Raw genomic sequence first — 18,099 nt, 5'->3', positions numbered from 1 at the left:
AGTTGCTGGACCAGGCCTTCAGCCTGTCCAGATCCCTTTGTAGCTCTGCCTGGTCCTCGCCCGATTGGATTCTGCTCATCAACTTCACATCATCTGCAAACAGGGACACTTCGGAGTCTATTCCTTCCGTCATGTCGTTCACAAGTACCAGAAACAGCACCGGCCCTAGGACTGACCCCTGTGGAACCCCACTCGTCACAAGCGCCCACTCTGACACCTTGCCACGTAGCATGTATGTGTGTATGTGTGTATGTGTGTGTGTGTGTATGTGTGTGTGTGTGTGTGTGTGTGTGTGTGTGTGTGTGTGTGTGTGTGTGTGTGTGTGTGTGTGTGTGCGTGTGTACTCACCTATATGTGGTTGCAGGGGGCAGAGTCATAGCTCCCGGCCCCTTCTGTGTCAATGCCTGCGTGCTTTCCAACACAGTGTGGGTTCCAGCCTCGCAAGCCTCGTCGCTCGTTTCCTAAGACTGTAAACAGACTAAAGATTTTTGTTCATCTATAATCTCTTTCATCCTCTTCACTAACACATGGAGACTAAACAAATACTTCCTGGCATACATTTAACTCATCTGTGTGCCACGTCACGGCAGGGATCACTTCATACAGCTTTTTCCAGAATTATTAACGTTGCAATCTGCCAGGTTCGTCAGGTTTACCTCCTTAGGTTTACCTCCTTTAGCCTCTCCGCATTACTTTTGCATCTTAGCTCCGAGACGAGTTTTGTTGCAAACCTTTGAGCTTTAGGTGTCTTTTTTTTTTATCAAACGGGGGCTCCACACTGAGAATGTTTATTTTATGGTGTGCCTTACGTAGTGTAATGGAGATAAATGGCATAAAATACCGACAAGATACTGCGGAGAGGAGATACATAGTCCTACCCACCAACTCCGTTGTCAAACACGTTTCCAACATCTTTTCCAATACCTTATTCCAAGTATCTACCTCCACATCCACCACCATCAAGGACATCACCCATAACAGACAGGACAAGGTTCAATCTTCATCAGGGGTATAATCCCTTGCAACGATTGCAACCAATATTACATAGACGAGACATCCAGAGACCTCCGAACATGTATTTCAGAACACCGGTACGAAGACAGAACAGACGATTTAAGGAAAGCATGCGTTCAACACCGAAATTTCCACAAATATTTAATCAACTACAGAAACTGAAGAGTTATCGCCAGGGAAGATAATACCGCAGAAACCTGGAATCATCTCTAATCTGAACATCTAACAACTTCAACCAGAACAACGGCTTCTGTAACATAGCTGAACCCCTCGCCGAGAAACTTCATCCTTATTCTACATAAAATACACATCCGCCCGTTCCCTGCAGGTCTATCTCAGATCAAACCTACCAGGCATTCTCGGCGGTCCCTTGCAAGTCCGTCTGAAATCCAGCCTACCTAGCATTCTCCAACTGACTCTCCACCCTATATATATCCATGTACTCTTTACCCAGGTAGATCTGTTTGTGACTTGATAGAGCCTACTGTGTGGGCGAAACGTAGTCAATAAGGGATCACATTCTGCATTTGTTTGTTTTTCCAACGTCGTGTAGTGAAATGAAGGATTCTTTACTCGGCTTCCTGAATGCTGTTGAAGGTTGCTAGTCTCAGTTTTTGTGCACGTCTCGTCCAGGCTGTACTCCATCTCCTATCTTCTCTCTCCCTCCGAAATCTTCCTAACCTGCATTTGTTCAGGGTACTTTGCAGGAGTCACTCGTCTAGCCACCTAACTTCTATAGACAAGTCTCCATGGAGTGTCTGTCCTCCCTTGTTCTTATTCTACTTAGTTTTACATCATCATATAACAAGAACAAAGAAAATTTGATCATTACTTTCTGCAAGATAAGTAACGTGTACTAGGAGCAGACGGCCCCAGTACCGATCCTTGAGGAACCCATATCTCACAATCATTCTACCACTTCTCAATGTAAGATTCTGTATTGTATTTCGAGTAGTTCCAAATCCAAGAGTAACTTTTCTATCACTCCTGGCAGTTGTCCTAGGCTGTGGATCAATCTACGGTGAGTTGTGATTAAGAAATGTAAGAAGTGGACACCAGGTGCCAAGGTTACACTCAGTATTGATACGGTTTACAACAAGAGGTGGTAACATTACAATCAGTAGCTACTGCTAGTGTAGTACACTAGGATATAGTAACGCTACTAATTTAGATATCCTCCGCGGATATGTAGGGAAATATGCCTTCTAGCAATCCCGTAAAATGTAATCTACCCAGCCATGCTTTTCGTTTCCTAACGCAAAGCTGCAGCAGGTTCCTGAGACAGCATTTTTTTTTTCGTCCCTGAACAGCGTACTGGTTTCCTCTTACAAATTATATCATCTCAAGAGAGCATTCCCTTCAAGTAGGATGCTGTGATGCTGGCGAGATGCAAGGAACTGAAGGTATACTTCCTTGGATCAAGTCTGATTACCCCCAACCTCTCATTAGCCAGGAGCAGTGAATGTAATAATTCAAATGCACCACTAGGTTTCTCCTCAATATCGTATCCCTCACCACTGCAATTATACATGTCAGTAACAGAGATTTGTAATTTACTGCTTCCTGTCTCCTTGTTTAAATATTGGAAGAGCTTATTTTTCCATGTTCCCAGCAGTTGGCTCGCCCCCAGACTTGATGACTATTCCTGCTATGGGCCACAGTCTCTGCACTCACCCTCCCTCAACCCACGCTCACATGGATGAAAAAGCGTACTGTCGACAATACTGAAGAAAGGACACGGTGCAGAGCAAGCTTTCATTGTGACAACGTTTCTCTCCTTGTGGATATTTATCAATGAGTGAAACGTTGTCACGATAAAGCTTTCTTTTCACCTGTATCTTTTCTTCATCACTCACAGTGATTATGTTGCTGCTTCCCTTATCATGAAACTCACAACAGTCAATTAATACCTGGAAGCCTATGGCTAGGTGAGCCGGGTTAATATCAGGAAACTCTCCTCTCACAAGAACACAAAACTACAAAGGAACGAAGGAACACTGAAGAAGATTAGACCTATTGGCCCATGCCTAGACAGGTCTAACTCACACACTTGTATACCCGTCCGACCTATATTTACAGCTACCCAAAGTTCTTGCCTCAATGACGCTACATAGAATTCCAATACTAAACCAGTACTTCCCTATATTCTTTCTAAATCTAAACTTATGTAACTCAAACCCGTTGCTGCGAGTTTTGTCTTGGTTAGTTTCAATACTCAATTTATATCCCCTTTATTTATTCCTGTTTTCCATTTGTACACGTCAATCGTACCTCACCCTAAATCTACGTCTTTCCAAAGACGTAGAATTAGGGCGAGTTCAGTGCCTTCGGCCTAAATTCTCGTAGGAAAGATTTCTAATACTGTATATGGAATCAACCTCGTCATCCTTCTCTATATTTTCGAGCGCATTTGTGTCAATTCTGTAAAATGGAGACCAGAGATATATAAAGTTGAAGTATAATCTTCGGATTTCTCTTATATATATTTCCTGATACAGGGCCAAGATTTCTATTAGCTTTATTGTGAACACTTATGCACTGTTATACTGGGTTTAAATTTCTGTCAACCAGAACTCCCGAGTTTTTTTCCCATTCACTGTGACTAAAAGTTGCATTATTTAGCTTATAAGTGCCATAATTATTTTCTTGTCCTGCGATTAGAACTATACTTTGTCTGCACTGAACTGCACATGCCACTTCTCCCCGACCACAACAACCCAGGTCATTGTTTAGCAATTTCTAGTGTCACCAGAAATTGTCGGACTATTTTAGTAGCATCAGCAAACTTACTCATGTCTCTATTTATTTCCTCATCTATATCACTTATATAGACTGTGAATAAGGGTCCCAATACTAACCCCCTGTGACACCACTCTTAACGGGTCCTCATTCTGATATATCCCCATTAATGCAAACTCTCGGTTGCCTATCGATCCCAGGACCTTTCAGTTGGGAATCAAATGTTCTACCACTGTATTTTTCATATTCCTTTTCCTGTATGAATTTAGAACCTTCTTATGTAGTTTGCTTCTCCAGCCCTCGAGTATCTCTTACCCGCGACTCTGTAAATACACCGTTAAATGTCCTCTTAAGTCAACGATAATCTTAGGATACTTCTATTTTATTGTGAACCGCAAAACTATCAAACCCTATAATGTTATCTTAATTTGTAACAGGGTGAACCGGTAAGCCAGCGGAAGGCCTCTGTCAAATGTCCGAAACCTATTCTAAGTGTGTCATCTTATGGCCAAGACCTGAGTCAAGAAAAATTTTCATATTTACTTCCTCCCCTCCCCCCCTAAAAAAAAACATTATTTGATATTACAGTTATTGTCACAGGGGAAAGTCTAAACCTGTAAGGTTCATACAGCACTGGGAAACAGGAAATGATCAGGTTGGATACAAGGAATGGGAGGGTAGCTGCAATTCAGTAGATCAAGACTCCATCACCAGCTTCAAAGAACCACCCCTCTCTCTCTCTCTCTCTCTCTTGAAGGGTACAATTTGGGTACAGGAAGAAAGTTGCAAGATTTGCAAAATGATATCATCCAGCGCACCTGCCAATACAAAGAAATGCGGACGGACACACACACACACACACACACACACACACACACACACACACACACACACATACACACACACATACACACACACACACACACACACACACGCACACGCACACGCACACGCACACACACACACAAACGCACGCATGCACACATACTTAAAAGCTAAAATTATCCCTCACAAATAAAAACCATACAAACCAATCCCTCAAGTTAAAAACCGTTCTGAGACGGTACACGCTTCAGAACAAGGTATAGGAACAACGTTCTGCTGTGTTAGAGCTTCATCAAGTCCTGGCTGGCTGGGGATCCCATCAGCAACACATGGGAGCAGGACAAGAGGAGCCAAAGTCGACCTAAAACACAGGAAACGCGCTTCCTCTCCCCAGTGTTTTCCCTCCTTCTCCCCGAGGCCATCGATAAGCAACCTTCACTTCAATCCCTTCCAAACACTCCTGCCACAACCATAACCACTGGCACCACCACCACTAAAATAATATATATTGCTCATATTAATATCACCGCACAAAGATAAAATCATTGAAATACTTGGAAAAAAAAATGCAAAATGAAGACCTGCAAATTTTTCTTGGATGTTTTATAACCACTAAACTGCTTAATATGACAAAAGAATTAAGTATACCTATCTATCTATTAGTGCATGCCGACACTGGCGGCCAGTGAGTCTAAGAGGCAAGTATAAAGGCGTTGTAGTTAGCAATCTGAGAAAGTTATTCTCGGCAGTATTCTCTAGGGCCGGGTTCACATTCCTCAGCAACGTGACACACACGCAAACACAAACAATATAACAAAGGAGCACTGCGCAGTAGGCCTACTGACCCTTGTGTGATAAATGGTTTGATAACCGACAAGTTTCATAGTAATATATGGGAATCTATATTAAGGAAACGTTTCGCCACACAGTGGCTTCATCAGTCCAATACAAAGCAGAGAGGGGTAAGGAGAGGAGGAGTTTGAGGTAATCAGTCCCTCAGCCTGGAATCGATGGGTTCAGTCCATCACTCTTGTAGAAAGTACAGTATATGGCCGGAGAAGTGGCTTGTATACTGTAGACAGGTCTACCTACCTGGAGGTGAGTGGACGCAGGAGGCGAGATCACAGTGGAAACATCCACTAGCATAAGTCTTCGTCCAAAGGTTGGACAAGTATTGAAGAATTCCTTGTATCAAGTTCCCATGATGTTGCAGTGTCTGACAGACGTGATAAATGGTTAAAGTTAGACTTGCCTAGGCAAGTCTAACTTACACTCATCTACAAGCACTAATGTACTTGTCCAACTTATTTTTAAAAATATGTAAACTTCTCGCTTTAATTACGCTACCTGGGAGTTTCTTCCACTGCTCTGCAACTCTAATACTAAACCACTGTTCTCCTATATATTGTCTAAATTTAAATTTGTCCAACTTTAATCCAATGCTGCGAGTCCTGTATTGGTTAAATTTTTCAGCAAGTTATTCATATCCCCTTTATTTACCCCGGTTTTCCATTCGTATACTTCAACCATATACCCCCTAATTCTATACAAACCCACACACGCAAACACCCACTCCAGAGCACAGATGAAATCAGTAAAGAAAAAAAATAAAAACACTAAAATCGGTTGGCAAGAGTTAGAGGCGGGGCTAAGAGCTGCGAATCAACGTTTGCAAATACAAAGAGATAAGTACACAAACACACACTGGCATTCAGTAGCCTAAAAGGGGTAAAATTTTACAATCATACATGTAACTTATGTTCAACCAATTCTCGAGTACCTGAAACTGCAGCTCACGACACTAGGAAAATTAAAAAAATATACCAAAGACTGATTTCGAGGGCTGTGTACACTCGCTGCCACTTGAGGCGAGGACTGCACACTAAAATAACATATGCAATACTAAGTGATAAACAAGGAAAACATGATTTTTTTTTGTAATATTTGTGAAGCAATGAATCCTGGTGGATCATTAGCTCACGTGATGGAGGCTGCCTCCTCCATCATCATCCCTGTCTTCGGGGAGAGCTCTAATCTGTAGGAAGTCGTACAACGCCAGGAAAATGGGGAAAAGGCAACCAGATTCGCTCCGAGGAAAGGGAATGTCGGGAAAGACACACATGGCATACATTAAGAACCCCCAATGGAAATAAGTCACTGACTTTTTTTGGGTTATCCAAGGTAATTTATGCATATGTTACTATGTATGATAATTTGTGTTACTGTATTTGCGTACCTTTACCTAACTTTATTGTCGAAACGTTTCGCCTCTGTAGCAGTTTTCTTCAGTCGCATACAGGCGATTATAACACTGGAGACAGTACCTGGAGGTTACCTGGAGGTTATTCCGGGGATCAACGCCCCCGCGGCCCGGTCCATGACCAGGCCTCCCGATGGATCAGGGCCTGATCAACTAGGCTGTTACTGCTGGCCGCACGCAGTCCAACGTACGAGCCACAGCCCGTCTGATCCGGCACTGACTTTAGGTATCTGTCCAGCTCTCTCTTGAAGGCAGCCAGGGGTTTATTGGCAATTCCCCTAATGCTTGATGGGAGGCTGTTGAACAGTCTTGGGCCCCGGACACTTATGGTGTTTTCTCTTAGTGTACCAATGGCGCCCCTACTTTTTATTGGGGGCATTTTGCATCGAAGGTAATTTTGAGACAATCAGTCCATCAGCCTTGATAAAAGGGAGGGTAACTCCAATTATCTGAATAAAATAACCATTCCCCCAGCATCAAGGTGCCGCCCTTGAAGGGAAATATTAGACGACAAACTAGAACGAGGAGACACGCACAAGACTCCGAAGACTCAGATAACACGCACATTATTTATCAAAACAAAGTAGAATAAACGTCACAATACCTTGGCAGAAACAATTCACAACCCAAAAATTGGAAAAGAATATTTTATCCACTTTTACGAGTAAATAGTAGATCCTGATCAATTTAAATTTATGTAACTATATCTCGTGAGTTGTTTAGCACTAACAACAGTAGCAACAGCAGCAACAATAGCAGCAGCAGCAGCATCAACAGCAGTACCAGCAGAATTAACAGCAGTAGAAACAATAGCAGCAGCGTCAACAACAGTATAAACAGCAGCAGTAACATCAACAATAGCAGCAGCAACAACAGCAGCAGCAGTAACAACAGCAGCATCAAAGGCAACAGCAGCAGTAGCAACAACAGCAGCAGTAACAACAGCAGCAGCAACAACAATAGAAACAGCATCAGCAGCAGCAACAGCAGTAGCAGCAACAATAGAAGCAGCAGCAAAGCAATGATGATGATCCTGGGAAAGTGCTAAACCCATAAGTATCATACACTTGAGATATGTAAGGTAATTACAAAGGACAACTCCCGACTCCTTGTATTAAGTTCTTCACTTATATTCGACTTGTTTTTGTATTTAGATTTCGCCTATAAAAATGTCCAAGTATTGTACATGTGTCTTATTCATCAACTCGCCAGTAGTGAGGTGGCCCAGACTTGTGAGTGACAGGAAAAGCTGAAACACTGGACAGCATCAGTCAGTCAGGAGAGATAAAGATGACGCCGGTCAACTCAATCTTAAGAGGCGGGTCCTCTCTGCTTGTTAACCATAACTCGTGACAACAAGCGAAATTACACGAGAGTATATGGGAATATACGGGAATACAGATGAAAGGAAAACAGAAGACTTTAAAAGCCCACAGCAAGGCTACTACCAAGACAGACTATATACTTCAATCTTGACTGAGGACTGTCATTATCTAGAATTTAATCCTAGTTGCTCTAGAATGTCCCAAAGTCCGTTCCGGACGTTTCCTGTAAACTCAAGATATTAGTTTCTTCAATTTAAGTTACCCTAATGGAAATAAGTCACTTTCTCTGACTTTTTGGGGGGTTATCCTAAGTAATCTACAGTAATTGTGCTTATGTGTACCTGTGGCTAAATAAACTTACTTACCGTACTGCATATTAAACTTAATTATACAACCATATAAAAATATTTTTGAATCATAAATAAGTAAATTTAAAACATGGCCGAGACATGTCTGGCAAGGCTGTGGCTGGCCATCACTAGGTAACTTTCAAATGTGCAGGCGTGTGGATAACAGAACCAGTAGGTCACACTGACGCAGGTGACACCGAGAATACTACTCCCCTACACGCGCACACTGATGACATCCACCAAAATAGTGGCTTTACTGGGCCACCCTGAGTCCAAGAACAACCTGGGAGGAGGGGGAAAGAGAAACTGGGAAGGGGAAGAGAGGAATTGAGGAGGGTAAGAGAAGAATTGGGGAGGGTAGGGGAAGGGAAGGAAAGAAATTGGGAGGGGTAGAAATTGGGAAGGGAAGAAATTGGGAGGGGAAGGGAAGAAGTGAAGAGGAAAAAGGAGGAAGTGGTAAGGTGAAGAGAGTAACTAGGGAGGGGAATACAAGAATTGGGGAGGGGAAGAAAGGAACTGGGGAGGAGAAGAGGGGAACTGGACAGGGGAAGGAAATAGAGGAGTATCAGGAGGGGCACAGACAACCACTGCGCTTTTCTCTCCTGCAACACACGCCTCACTCCATATCCACGACACCCTGGCGCCAACACACCTCCATCACTCCCTCACGTTAGCACCTTCCGCAACACTACCTTCCTCACAACACCACTAATTCATCTGGACGATGCCTCGTCACTCAGTATGCCATCTGGCAACAGGTGACACTTCCAACTGGCAATAACTGTCAGTTAACAAGAAGTTAATTACGATCTCCAAATATCAGCAGATAATTGAAGTTTCAAGGTGTGATTTCCCTTACAAGCTGCTGCATGTGAAGGGAAGATCTGATATACACAAGAGGGCCCTCACACACACACACACACACACACACACACACACACACACACACACACACACACACACACACACACACACACACACACACACACACACACCGTGAGTACACACACGCCGTGAGCTTTTATCTTATTACTGAGAATGTAACTCCCCTATTGAGAGCGTGGTTTTGCCCCCTTTACAGGCTCTTCAAGAATGCCTCTGGCATAGAGAGACATTTGGGCAAGTTTCCTTGCACTCATGCCCGCCTAGCAGTAAAAATAGGTACACTGACTACACTCGTGTTAGCCGATTGCTGAGAGTCTCATCCAGGGGAAACATGTTAGTGAACTCCAGTCCAGCTGGAATGTCATGTCCAGTATAAGAAACTACACTCGGTCTTGTATAAGAAACTTCAATTTCTGCTTGAAGTATTCATGCTTTAGGTAAAAGGTGCTAATGATGTTAATTAAAACAAAATATTAATGTGAAATTGGAGTTACTGGTTTTGTGATTAACGGACGGAGAATCAAGTCTATATCGTTCCTTGCGCTGAATGACCCACATGAGCTTACCTATTTACATAAGCATATAATAATCATCATGCTGCAAGGAAGACGTCGAGGACGGTATGAGAATACCGACAAATGGTAACTGATGAACACACACAAACAGCAATCTGAAACTTTAATAAGATGACATATTGCTTGCACAGCAAACTTGATGTGCTGTGGAGGCAATACGTCGTTTTAACGAAGTTTCAAATTGCTACTTATGCCTTTATCATCTACAAAGAAGGCATCACTGGTGTCAAGAGATAATTTACACTTATTTGGTTCTAGTTTATTTTTTATGTGATCACTACTATGTCTTTAATTGATCAACACACTTAATACAAATATTGTAGAAATATAAAACAGCAATCTATAAAAAATATAAAATAAATCTTAATAAAGGTTGAAGAATAAGACACGTGCAACCAGAAGTGTTGCACGTATTTTATCCTTTAACTTTCGATACTGTATACCATTAACGTAATATTAATAAAAATTACATAAAAGATTCGTCCCTGTCGACTCGGGACACTAAGCACCAGCAGCATCACATTTATTAAGAACTAGAGACCATTATAGTAGGCCTAGCGCCCCATGCCAGGCAGATTCTACTCACCCTCAACCATTCCCACTCGCATTTATTTTAAACCCAAAGTATTTGTTTCCACGAAGATACCTTGCGGTCAGCTGCACGTTCCAGAGGAGACTCACCTTATCGTAGCAGTCCCATTGGCTGAGCTCTCGTTCCAGCTCGGCCAGAGACTCGGAGAGACGACGTAATGAGGTCATCACCTGTGGTCGTCCGGGCCTGGGGGCGACGCACCTGCTGAATGGGACACCTGCTCTCTCTTGTTGCCACTTCCGCCTATACACTCTCCAATTACTACCTCCCCTCCTCCTGTATGCGGCACCTGTACTCTAACATGCGAGCATCTCCAGGATATGCGGAGGGAGTCTAGGGATGCTGAGGTGGCAGGTATGACGCACTAGCGCACTCTCACGCACCACACTAAATACTGAAGGCTTTCACTTCACATGTTACGACGCCACCAGCTGTGAGTCACATGGGAGACAGTAGCCAGGCTCCCACCACAACACAACCCAACACTACTGTTACAACCAACACTAACAGCGAACCGCCTGCCGACGTCGAGTAAGACACACTGACAGTTGGTGGTGGTCGGGGGGTAGCATCCCCTGGTGTGGGCACACACAGGAAACCCACCTAGACGCAGCTGCCTGGCGGTGCACACAGGCGAGTGGTCAAGAAGCCTTTCCGGATGCGACGAACCAAGACCGGATGAGGCGAGGTCCACTCTCACTGTATCGCCTTGATCTTAAAACCTCGTCATACACGTTTTCTCTAAATTCACTCCTACGTTAGACTGAGGCCGCCACCTTAGTGACTGCCGCTGCTGCCTTGATGTCTCCTGGCAGCTGCGACGACGGCTTACGAGAAGCGGAAATGGCTAGTGGATGAGCGACTCTTGCAACGATAGTCTTGCGACCGCACACGCCAGTGCCGCAACCAAGGAATGGAAGACTGTCAATGAGTCATTGGGTGCTGATCACACTTCGTAAATCCCGTGTCAAGTTTTTGGTGGCACCAACACGTGCGTCAACTGAGGCAGGGCGCTGGTGCGGGGCACAGACACGGTGGGGTGCAAGTCTGGCAATGTTTACAGTGCTCGCCACCGGCACTTGGTGGGCGTGGCGAAGTCGTGCAGTGGAGGGAGGTGTTGCATCTCCCAGCGGGAGGAACTAGTGAGTGGTCAACCCCGTGGTGTTCCCGGGAAAACGTGAAGAGGGGGGGGGGGTAAACAGAGAACTCATCAGCATCAATGGCTCAGTGGGAGAACACGAGGGAACTCCCCCTGCACATCACCACCACCTTACGCACCTAAGTTTCCACAGCAGTGCGAAATATGGTTAAGTGTATAAAGATGAAACCAGTGAAAACTCGGGGTGTAATAAATGCAATCTGAGAACACTTCCAACAAACAAGGTCTATGACTTGAAAGTTCTACCAATAAATATAAGAAATAATAATGACGGAAACTTAAAATGGCTTCTGCAAGAGACACTTCATCAGCCAGGTCATAACGGTTATATAAAATAATCTTCCCCCCAAAAATGGCCTCAGGTTGCACCAGTAGAACTCTCGAAACCGGCAACATGCCAATGCAAACGAAAAAACGGTGAGGATAGGGAGGACCTTACCACTTCGCTACCATCGTCTTCAGTTACTCATATAATAATCCAACACTTGTTATAACAGCAGTGAAAAAACTAACACTTGACCCGTGCTAGCCACACGAACCTCAGTGTTGCCATCCAAACTGTACAGTGGCCGTGGCACAATGGCTAGTTAATGCATCATGTTGGAAATCCACACAAATTCGAACCTCAATTATGGATGCTGTGTACACATCATGATTAATATTTATGTGGGTACATGACATACCATGTACCCATATGAGCAAAATTAAACTTCAAAACAAATTCAGTTAAAAGCAAGAGGTGTAGTGACACGAACAAATCAAGTATGCAAAGATCCCAGAGAAAAAGACTGTTGCTAAAAATATAATTAAATAATGAAAAGCCTGGCTTTATACGCGCACTCACTGGCTCAAATACACTGATGGTTTTATATACACTGCTGGCTCTATACACAAGCTCACTATCTCAGACATACATAGGCTGGTTCTATTCGTACGTTCATTAGCTCTGATTATATGGATATGATTATTTCAAAGAGAACGGAATTAATGTACAATTATCAAGGTTTCTTTACTACACTAATTTATTTCTACATTGTCATGTTAGAAAACGTACTAAACTTGTCAGTTTAGTACGTTTTCTAACGAAAGTACTTTTAAGTGGAATATTACATTGGTTTGTCTACATGCAGTATTAAAAAAAATATCAGAACAGTATTGCACATTAAACCGAAATGTCATAGTCATGCAAATAGAAGCCTGAGGTGAAGGTAGACAAGGACATTTTCAGGACAACTGAACTGTAAAACATTACTGATGAAGCAGCCAGGTTCTGCCGTTATTAAAATTACAGGTATCAAAGTGACGTATGTACAAACGAAATGTAGAGTGTGCAAGCAACTTGAGTAAGTTACTTCAGCATTATCTGCTATAATTTCTTTTTTTCTCCTTATTGTTTTCTTTTTGGGTACAAAAAAAATGAACCTGTTTAATACATCAAGGTATCATATTAGCGAAATGAAATAGTAGGATTAGAGCCAAAATATTAAAAAACTTTTTAACGTAGTATTTGTGTAATTTACAGTAATACCAATAATAGTTAGACAAATGAATACATGCAACTCGAGACATTTTTTTTACGGCAACGTTTCACCCACTAGGGGATTTGTCAAGCCAGTACATACATTATGTGGATTTACTGTGTTCATGTAATGTATGTACTGCCTTGACAATGCCCCTTTTGAGCGAAAAGTTGCCTAAATGTCTCAGAGTTGCATGTGTGTCCATTTGTATAATTATAAAAAAGCCAATGTTTTAAATGTATTCATGTATGCTCTTTTTAGCTGCATTAGGGTTCAACCTATGACTAAGCCTTTGGATATCCATATGCTCTCGTGCTACCTTCCACATGTGGGCTACGGGTTACACACAAAAAACTTAAGTCGCTTGGGAGGAAAAAAAATAAACATGGCGGATGGTTGTCTTGCGTATTTCAGGATATGATGCGCCACGAGAAATATGTTGATATCAAGGGCAAAGGTATGTTGATACCAGAGAAAAGCATGCGGCTTGAGAATGTGGGTATGTGAACTCACAGTCAGTACCAACAAGAAGAACTGTACTCAGTGACGATATGCAAGAATGCAGTAAGTTGCCTTGCTTCACCAGGCAGACACTCTTAGTGTAACCAATCCCAAGTAAATTTCCAAAGAGCAGGCAACCACTAAAAAAAAAAAAAAAAAAAGAAGAGAATGCTATATTTATCACTGTCATTTACCACGTCACTGCTTGGATGAATGTGTGCAACACTTGGATATCTTTATTGACGGGACGTTTCGCCAACCAGTAGCTTTATTAATTCAGTACAGAGAATAATTACGGGATACGGTGAAAGAAGCTATCTGTCATCTACTACTTGTTTTTGTATACCAATTATATAACAACGTCACTAAAGTTTTTGTGACGTCACTAATGTTGGCTACTTTTGTATACTCATGCTTCGTGGCATCACTACTGTGGCCTTCTGACGTCACCGTTATCTCCTGGTAAATTTCAGACATCCTATATTTAAATCTCAAGAAATTATGCATCTTAAACATGAGGCGTCACCACATTATAATACAAGTGCACACTTGTATCTCGTATACCCCCCCTCCCCACAGCCTTTACCCCTACTACAACCCCTCTTCCTCAACCACCATGCTAATTCTCACCCCGCCACTCTTACCACCTTCCTTCTTCACCACTCCCATGTTTACCGTCTCACTCCAACAATAATCACCATCATCATCCTCGCTCTAACTTCCATTTTCATCAACATTCCCACTCCAGACACACGTGCAATACTTGGGTATCTTTACTGAAAAAGATACCCAAGTATACATGTAGCCTATTCATCAATTTGTCGATATTGTATATCGTTGACTCCCACTCTTAACTCCCATTTTCACCATTTCCACTATCCCCTATCCTCACCACCCCACCATAAACCACCACTACCATGCAGCAATAAAACCCGTTTGACCTCTCCATAACGATAAGGCTTTCACAAAATTAAGCCACCATCAACACCAACCTTCAAAGCATGTCCAGAGAAAACAAAACTACTACATGTTAGAAATGTCCTAGAACTAAAATCAGATCAGCTTGACATAAAAATACGATATAAGAAAAGACATTACTGAAATGGACCCAGAACTAAAGACACGATAGACTAAGCATAAAAATATGACGTCGGACATTCTCCAGCAAATAAACATAGGGTTTTTAAGATAGAATGACTGCACGTAAGCACAAAAACAATGGCACTGCACAACCAATGTAGTTTCAAATAAAATGACAACAGCGGTAACATAAATAATGGAACCCCGTCCCCCGCGCCAGTTGGGTTTTGACTGTTTCACTCGTATAAATAAATAAATAAGAATAAATACATTTTTCGATTGTATATTTAACAAAGAGGCAAAACGCCGAGCAATAAATCGTACCTAGCAGTTGGTCTGAAGAGCTTTAAGCACATCGACACACTAGGCTGATAACGTCATGCCTCATGATAACTGCATCCTTAAGAGATTGACGTCAAGACTCGTGGCCGAACATACACTCCTCACCCGATACCAACAACTACGGAAAAATAAGAATTTACTTTAATCGCTATTTGAGAAATCAAATTGCTCTTGACCGGTGATGTATAAGTGATGTTCAGAATACATGGCGCATATTGCAACCTATAGTTAAAAATCTAAGCTGGAGGTTACCTGGAGGTTATTCCGGGGATCAACGCCCCCGCGGCCCGGTCCATGACCAGGCCTCCCGATGGATCAGGCCCAACCGAGAATTAAGTCGTCAGGTTATGAACACACTGAAGACTTATTTTTTAGTATACAAACAAAACGTTTACAATTTGCAATTGCCTTAGGGATTTACACTCGCCAGTTTACCTTCATTCATAGGTTCATTATTATTATTATTATTATTATTATTATTATTATAATCATGGAGAAGCGCTAAGCCCGCAGGATTATACAGGAGTGGGATGGAAGGCATTCAGGCTCAATTCAGGGAACTGGAGCACAGATCCAATTCCCTAGATCAAGAGCCCCTCACCAACGTCAAGGAACCCACCCCTGGAGGGAATTCATAGGTTCAATGAAACATTATAATATATATTATATATATATATATATATATATATATATATATATATATATATATATATATATATATATATATATATATATATATATATATATATATATGTATATATATAACACTGATCTCTGGCTGAAGGAAACTCGAACCTACGAACCTTGGAACAAGGTACGCAGTGCTATACCAAACTCGCCACACTGGGATAATACCTTGGAGTCCAGCTTGCGCTAGACTTTGATCCAAGGCAGCCAGCTTTCAGGGAGAAGGCTTGCAGCTTTTCATCTCATCCCCTGCATGCATCAGCCTTACTAGAGATTTTAACAATGCAAGGAATTCGCAAGAGCAGGCGAAATATACACAAACACTGATCTCTGGTCCAGTGTGGTGAGTTTGGTATAGCACTGCGTACCTTGTTCAAAGGTTCGTAGGTTCGAGTCTCCTTCAGCCAGAGATCAGTGTTTGTGTATATTTCGCCTGCTCTTGCGAATTCCTTGTGTGTGTATATATATATATATATATATATATATATATATATATATATATATATATATATATATATATATATATATATATATGGGGTAGGTTTAAAAATGTAGTGTTAGAGTGTTCAGCAGAAGTTTGTGGTTACAGGAAAGTGGGTGCAGGAGGGAAGAGGAGCGATTGGTGGAATGATGATGTAAAGAGAGTAGTAAGGGAGAAAAAGTTAGCATATGAGAAGTTTTTACAAAGTAGAAGTGATGCAAGGAGGGAAGAGTATATGGAGAAAAAGAGAGAGGTTAAGAGAGTGGTGAAGCAATGTAAAAAGAGAGCAAATGAGAGAGTGGGTGAGATGTTATCAACAAATTTTGTTGAAAATAAGAAAAAGTTTTGGAGTGAGATTAACAAGTTAAGAAAGCCTAGAGAACAAATGGATTTGTCAGTTAAAAATAGGAGAGGAGAGTTATTAAATGGAGAGTTAGAGGTATTGGGAAGATGGAGGGAATATTTTGAGGAATTGTTAAATGTTGATGAAGATAGGGAAGCTGTGATTTCGTGTATAGGGCAAGGAGGAATAACATCTTGTAGGAGTGAGGAAGAGCCAGTTGTGAGTGTGGGGGAAGTTCGTGAGGCAGTAGGTAAAATGAAAGGGGGTAAGGCAGCTGGGATTGATGGGATAAAGATAGAAATGTTAAAAGCAGGTGGGGATATAGTTTTGGAGTGGTTGGTGCAATTATTAAATAAATGTATGGAAGAGGGTAAGGTACCTAGGGATTGGCAGAGAGCATGCATAGTTCCTTTGTATAAAGGCAAAGGGGATAAAAGAGAGTGCAAAAATTATAGGGGGATAAGTCTGTTGAGTATACCTGGTAAAGTGTATGGTAGAGTTATAATTGAAAGAATTAAGAGTAAGACGGAAAATAGGATAGCAGATGAACAAGGAGGCTTTAGGAAAGGTAGGGGGTGTGTGGACCAGGTGTTTACAGTGAAACATATAAGTGAACAGTATTTAGATAAGGCTAAAGAGGTCTTTGTGGCATTTATGGATTTGGAAAAGGCGTATGACAGGGTGGATAGGGGGGCAATGTGGCAGATGTTGCAAGTGTATGGTGTAGGAGGTAGGTTACTGAAAGCAGTGACGAGTTTTTACGAGGATAGTGAGGCTCAAGTTAGAGTATGTAGGAAAGAGGGAAATTTTTTCCCAGTAAAAGTAGGCCTTAGACAAGGATGTGTGATGTCACCGTGGTTGTTTAATATATTTATAGATGGGGTTGTAAGAGAAGTAAATGCGAGGGTCTTGGCAAGAGGCGTGGAGTTAAAAGATAAAGAATCACACACAAAGTGGGAGTTGTCACAGCTGCTCTTTGCTGATGACACTGTGCTCTTGGGAGATTCTGAAGAGAAGTTGCAGAGATTGGTGGATGAATTTGGTAGGGTGTGCAAAAGAAGAAAATTAAAGGTGAATACAGGAAAGAGTAAGGTTATGAGGATAACAAAAAGATTAGGTGATGAAAGATTGAATATCAGATTGGAGGGAGAGAGTATGGAGGAGGTGAACGTATTCAGATATTTGGGAGTGGACGTGTCAGCAGATGGGTCTATGAAAGATGAGGTGAATCATAGAATTGATGAGGGAAAAAGAGTGAGTGGTGCACTTAGGAGTCTGGAGTCTGTGGAGACAAAGAACTTTGTCCTTGGAGGCAAAGAGGGGAATGTATGAGAGTATAGTTTTACCAACGCTCTTATATGGGTGTGAAGCATGGGTGATGAATGTTGCAGCGAGGAGAAGGCTGGAGGCAGTGGAGATGT

At 42.1% G+C, this 18,099-nt stretch overlaps 1 protein-coding gene across 3 annotated transcripts in view; it reads right to left on the bottom strand.

Moving 5' to 3' along the window:
- The window catches only part of LOC138850979 (guanine nucleotide exchange factor for Rab-3A-like), a 90,709-nt gene extending 75,453 nt beyond the window's left edge, over positions 1-15,256 (bottom strand). Inside the window, exon 1 of one of the 3 annotated variants that reach the window (XM_070105380.1) lies at positions 15,150-15,256. Coding sequence is in view for 2 of the 3 variants with exons in the window: in XM_070105377.1 (XP_069961478.1) it covers positions 10,655-10,732 (78 nt within the window). In the remaining variant the exon portion in view is untranslated. Of the gene's footprint in view, positions 1-10,654; positions 11,572-15,149 lie in introns of those variants that run through there. The other 2 variants (XM_070105377.1, XM_070105378.1) reach the window with 2 other exon arrangements.
- Between the last annotated feature and the right edge of the window lie 2,843 nt (positions 15,257-18,099).

Source organism: Cherax quadricarinatus, chromosome 98, assembly GCF_038502225.1.
Source record: "Cherax quadricarinatus isolate ZL_2023a chromosome 98, ASM3850222v1, whole genome shotgun sequence".
In the NCBI taxonomy this organism is placed as follows: Eukaryota; Metazoa; Arthropoda; class Malacostraca; order Decapoda; family Parastacidae; genus Cherax; species Cherax quadricarinatus.
The sequence above is the reverse complement of the archived record's forward strand: the minus strand, read 5'-3'. Positions and strand labels throughout refer to the sequence as shown.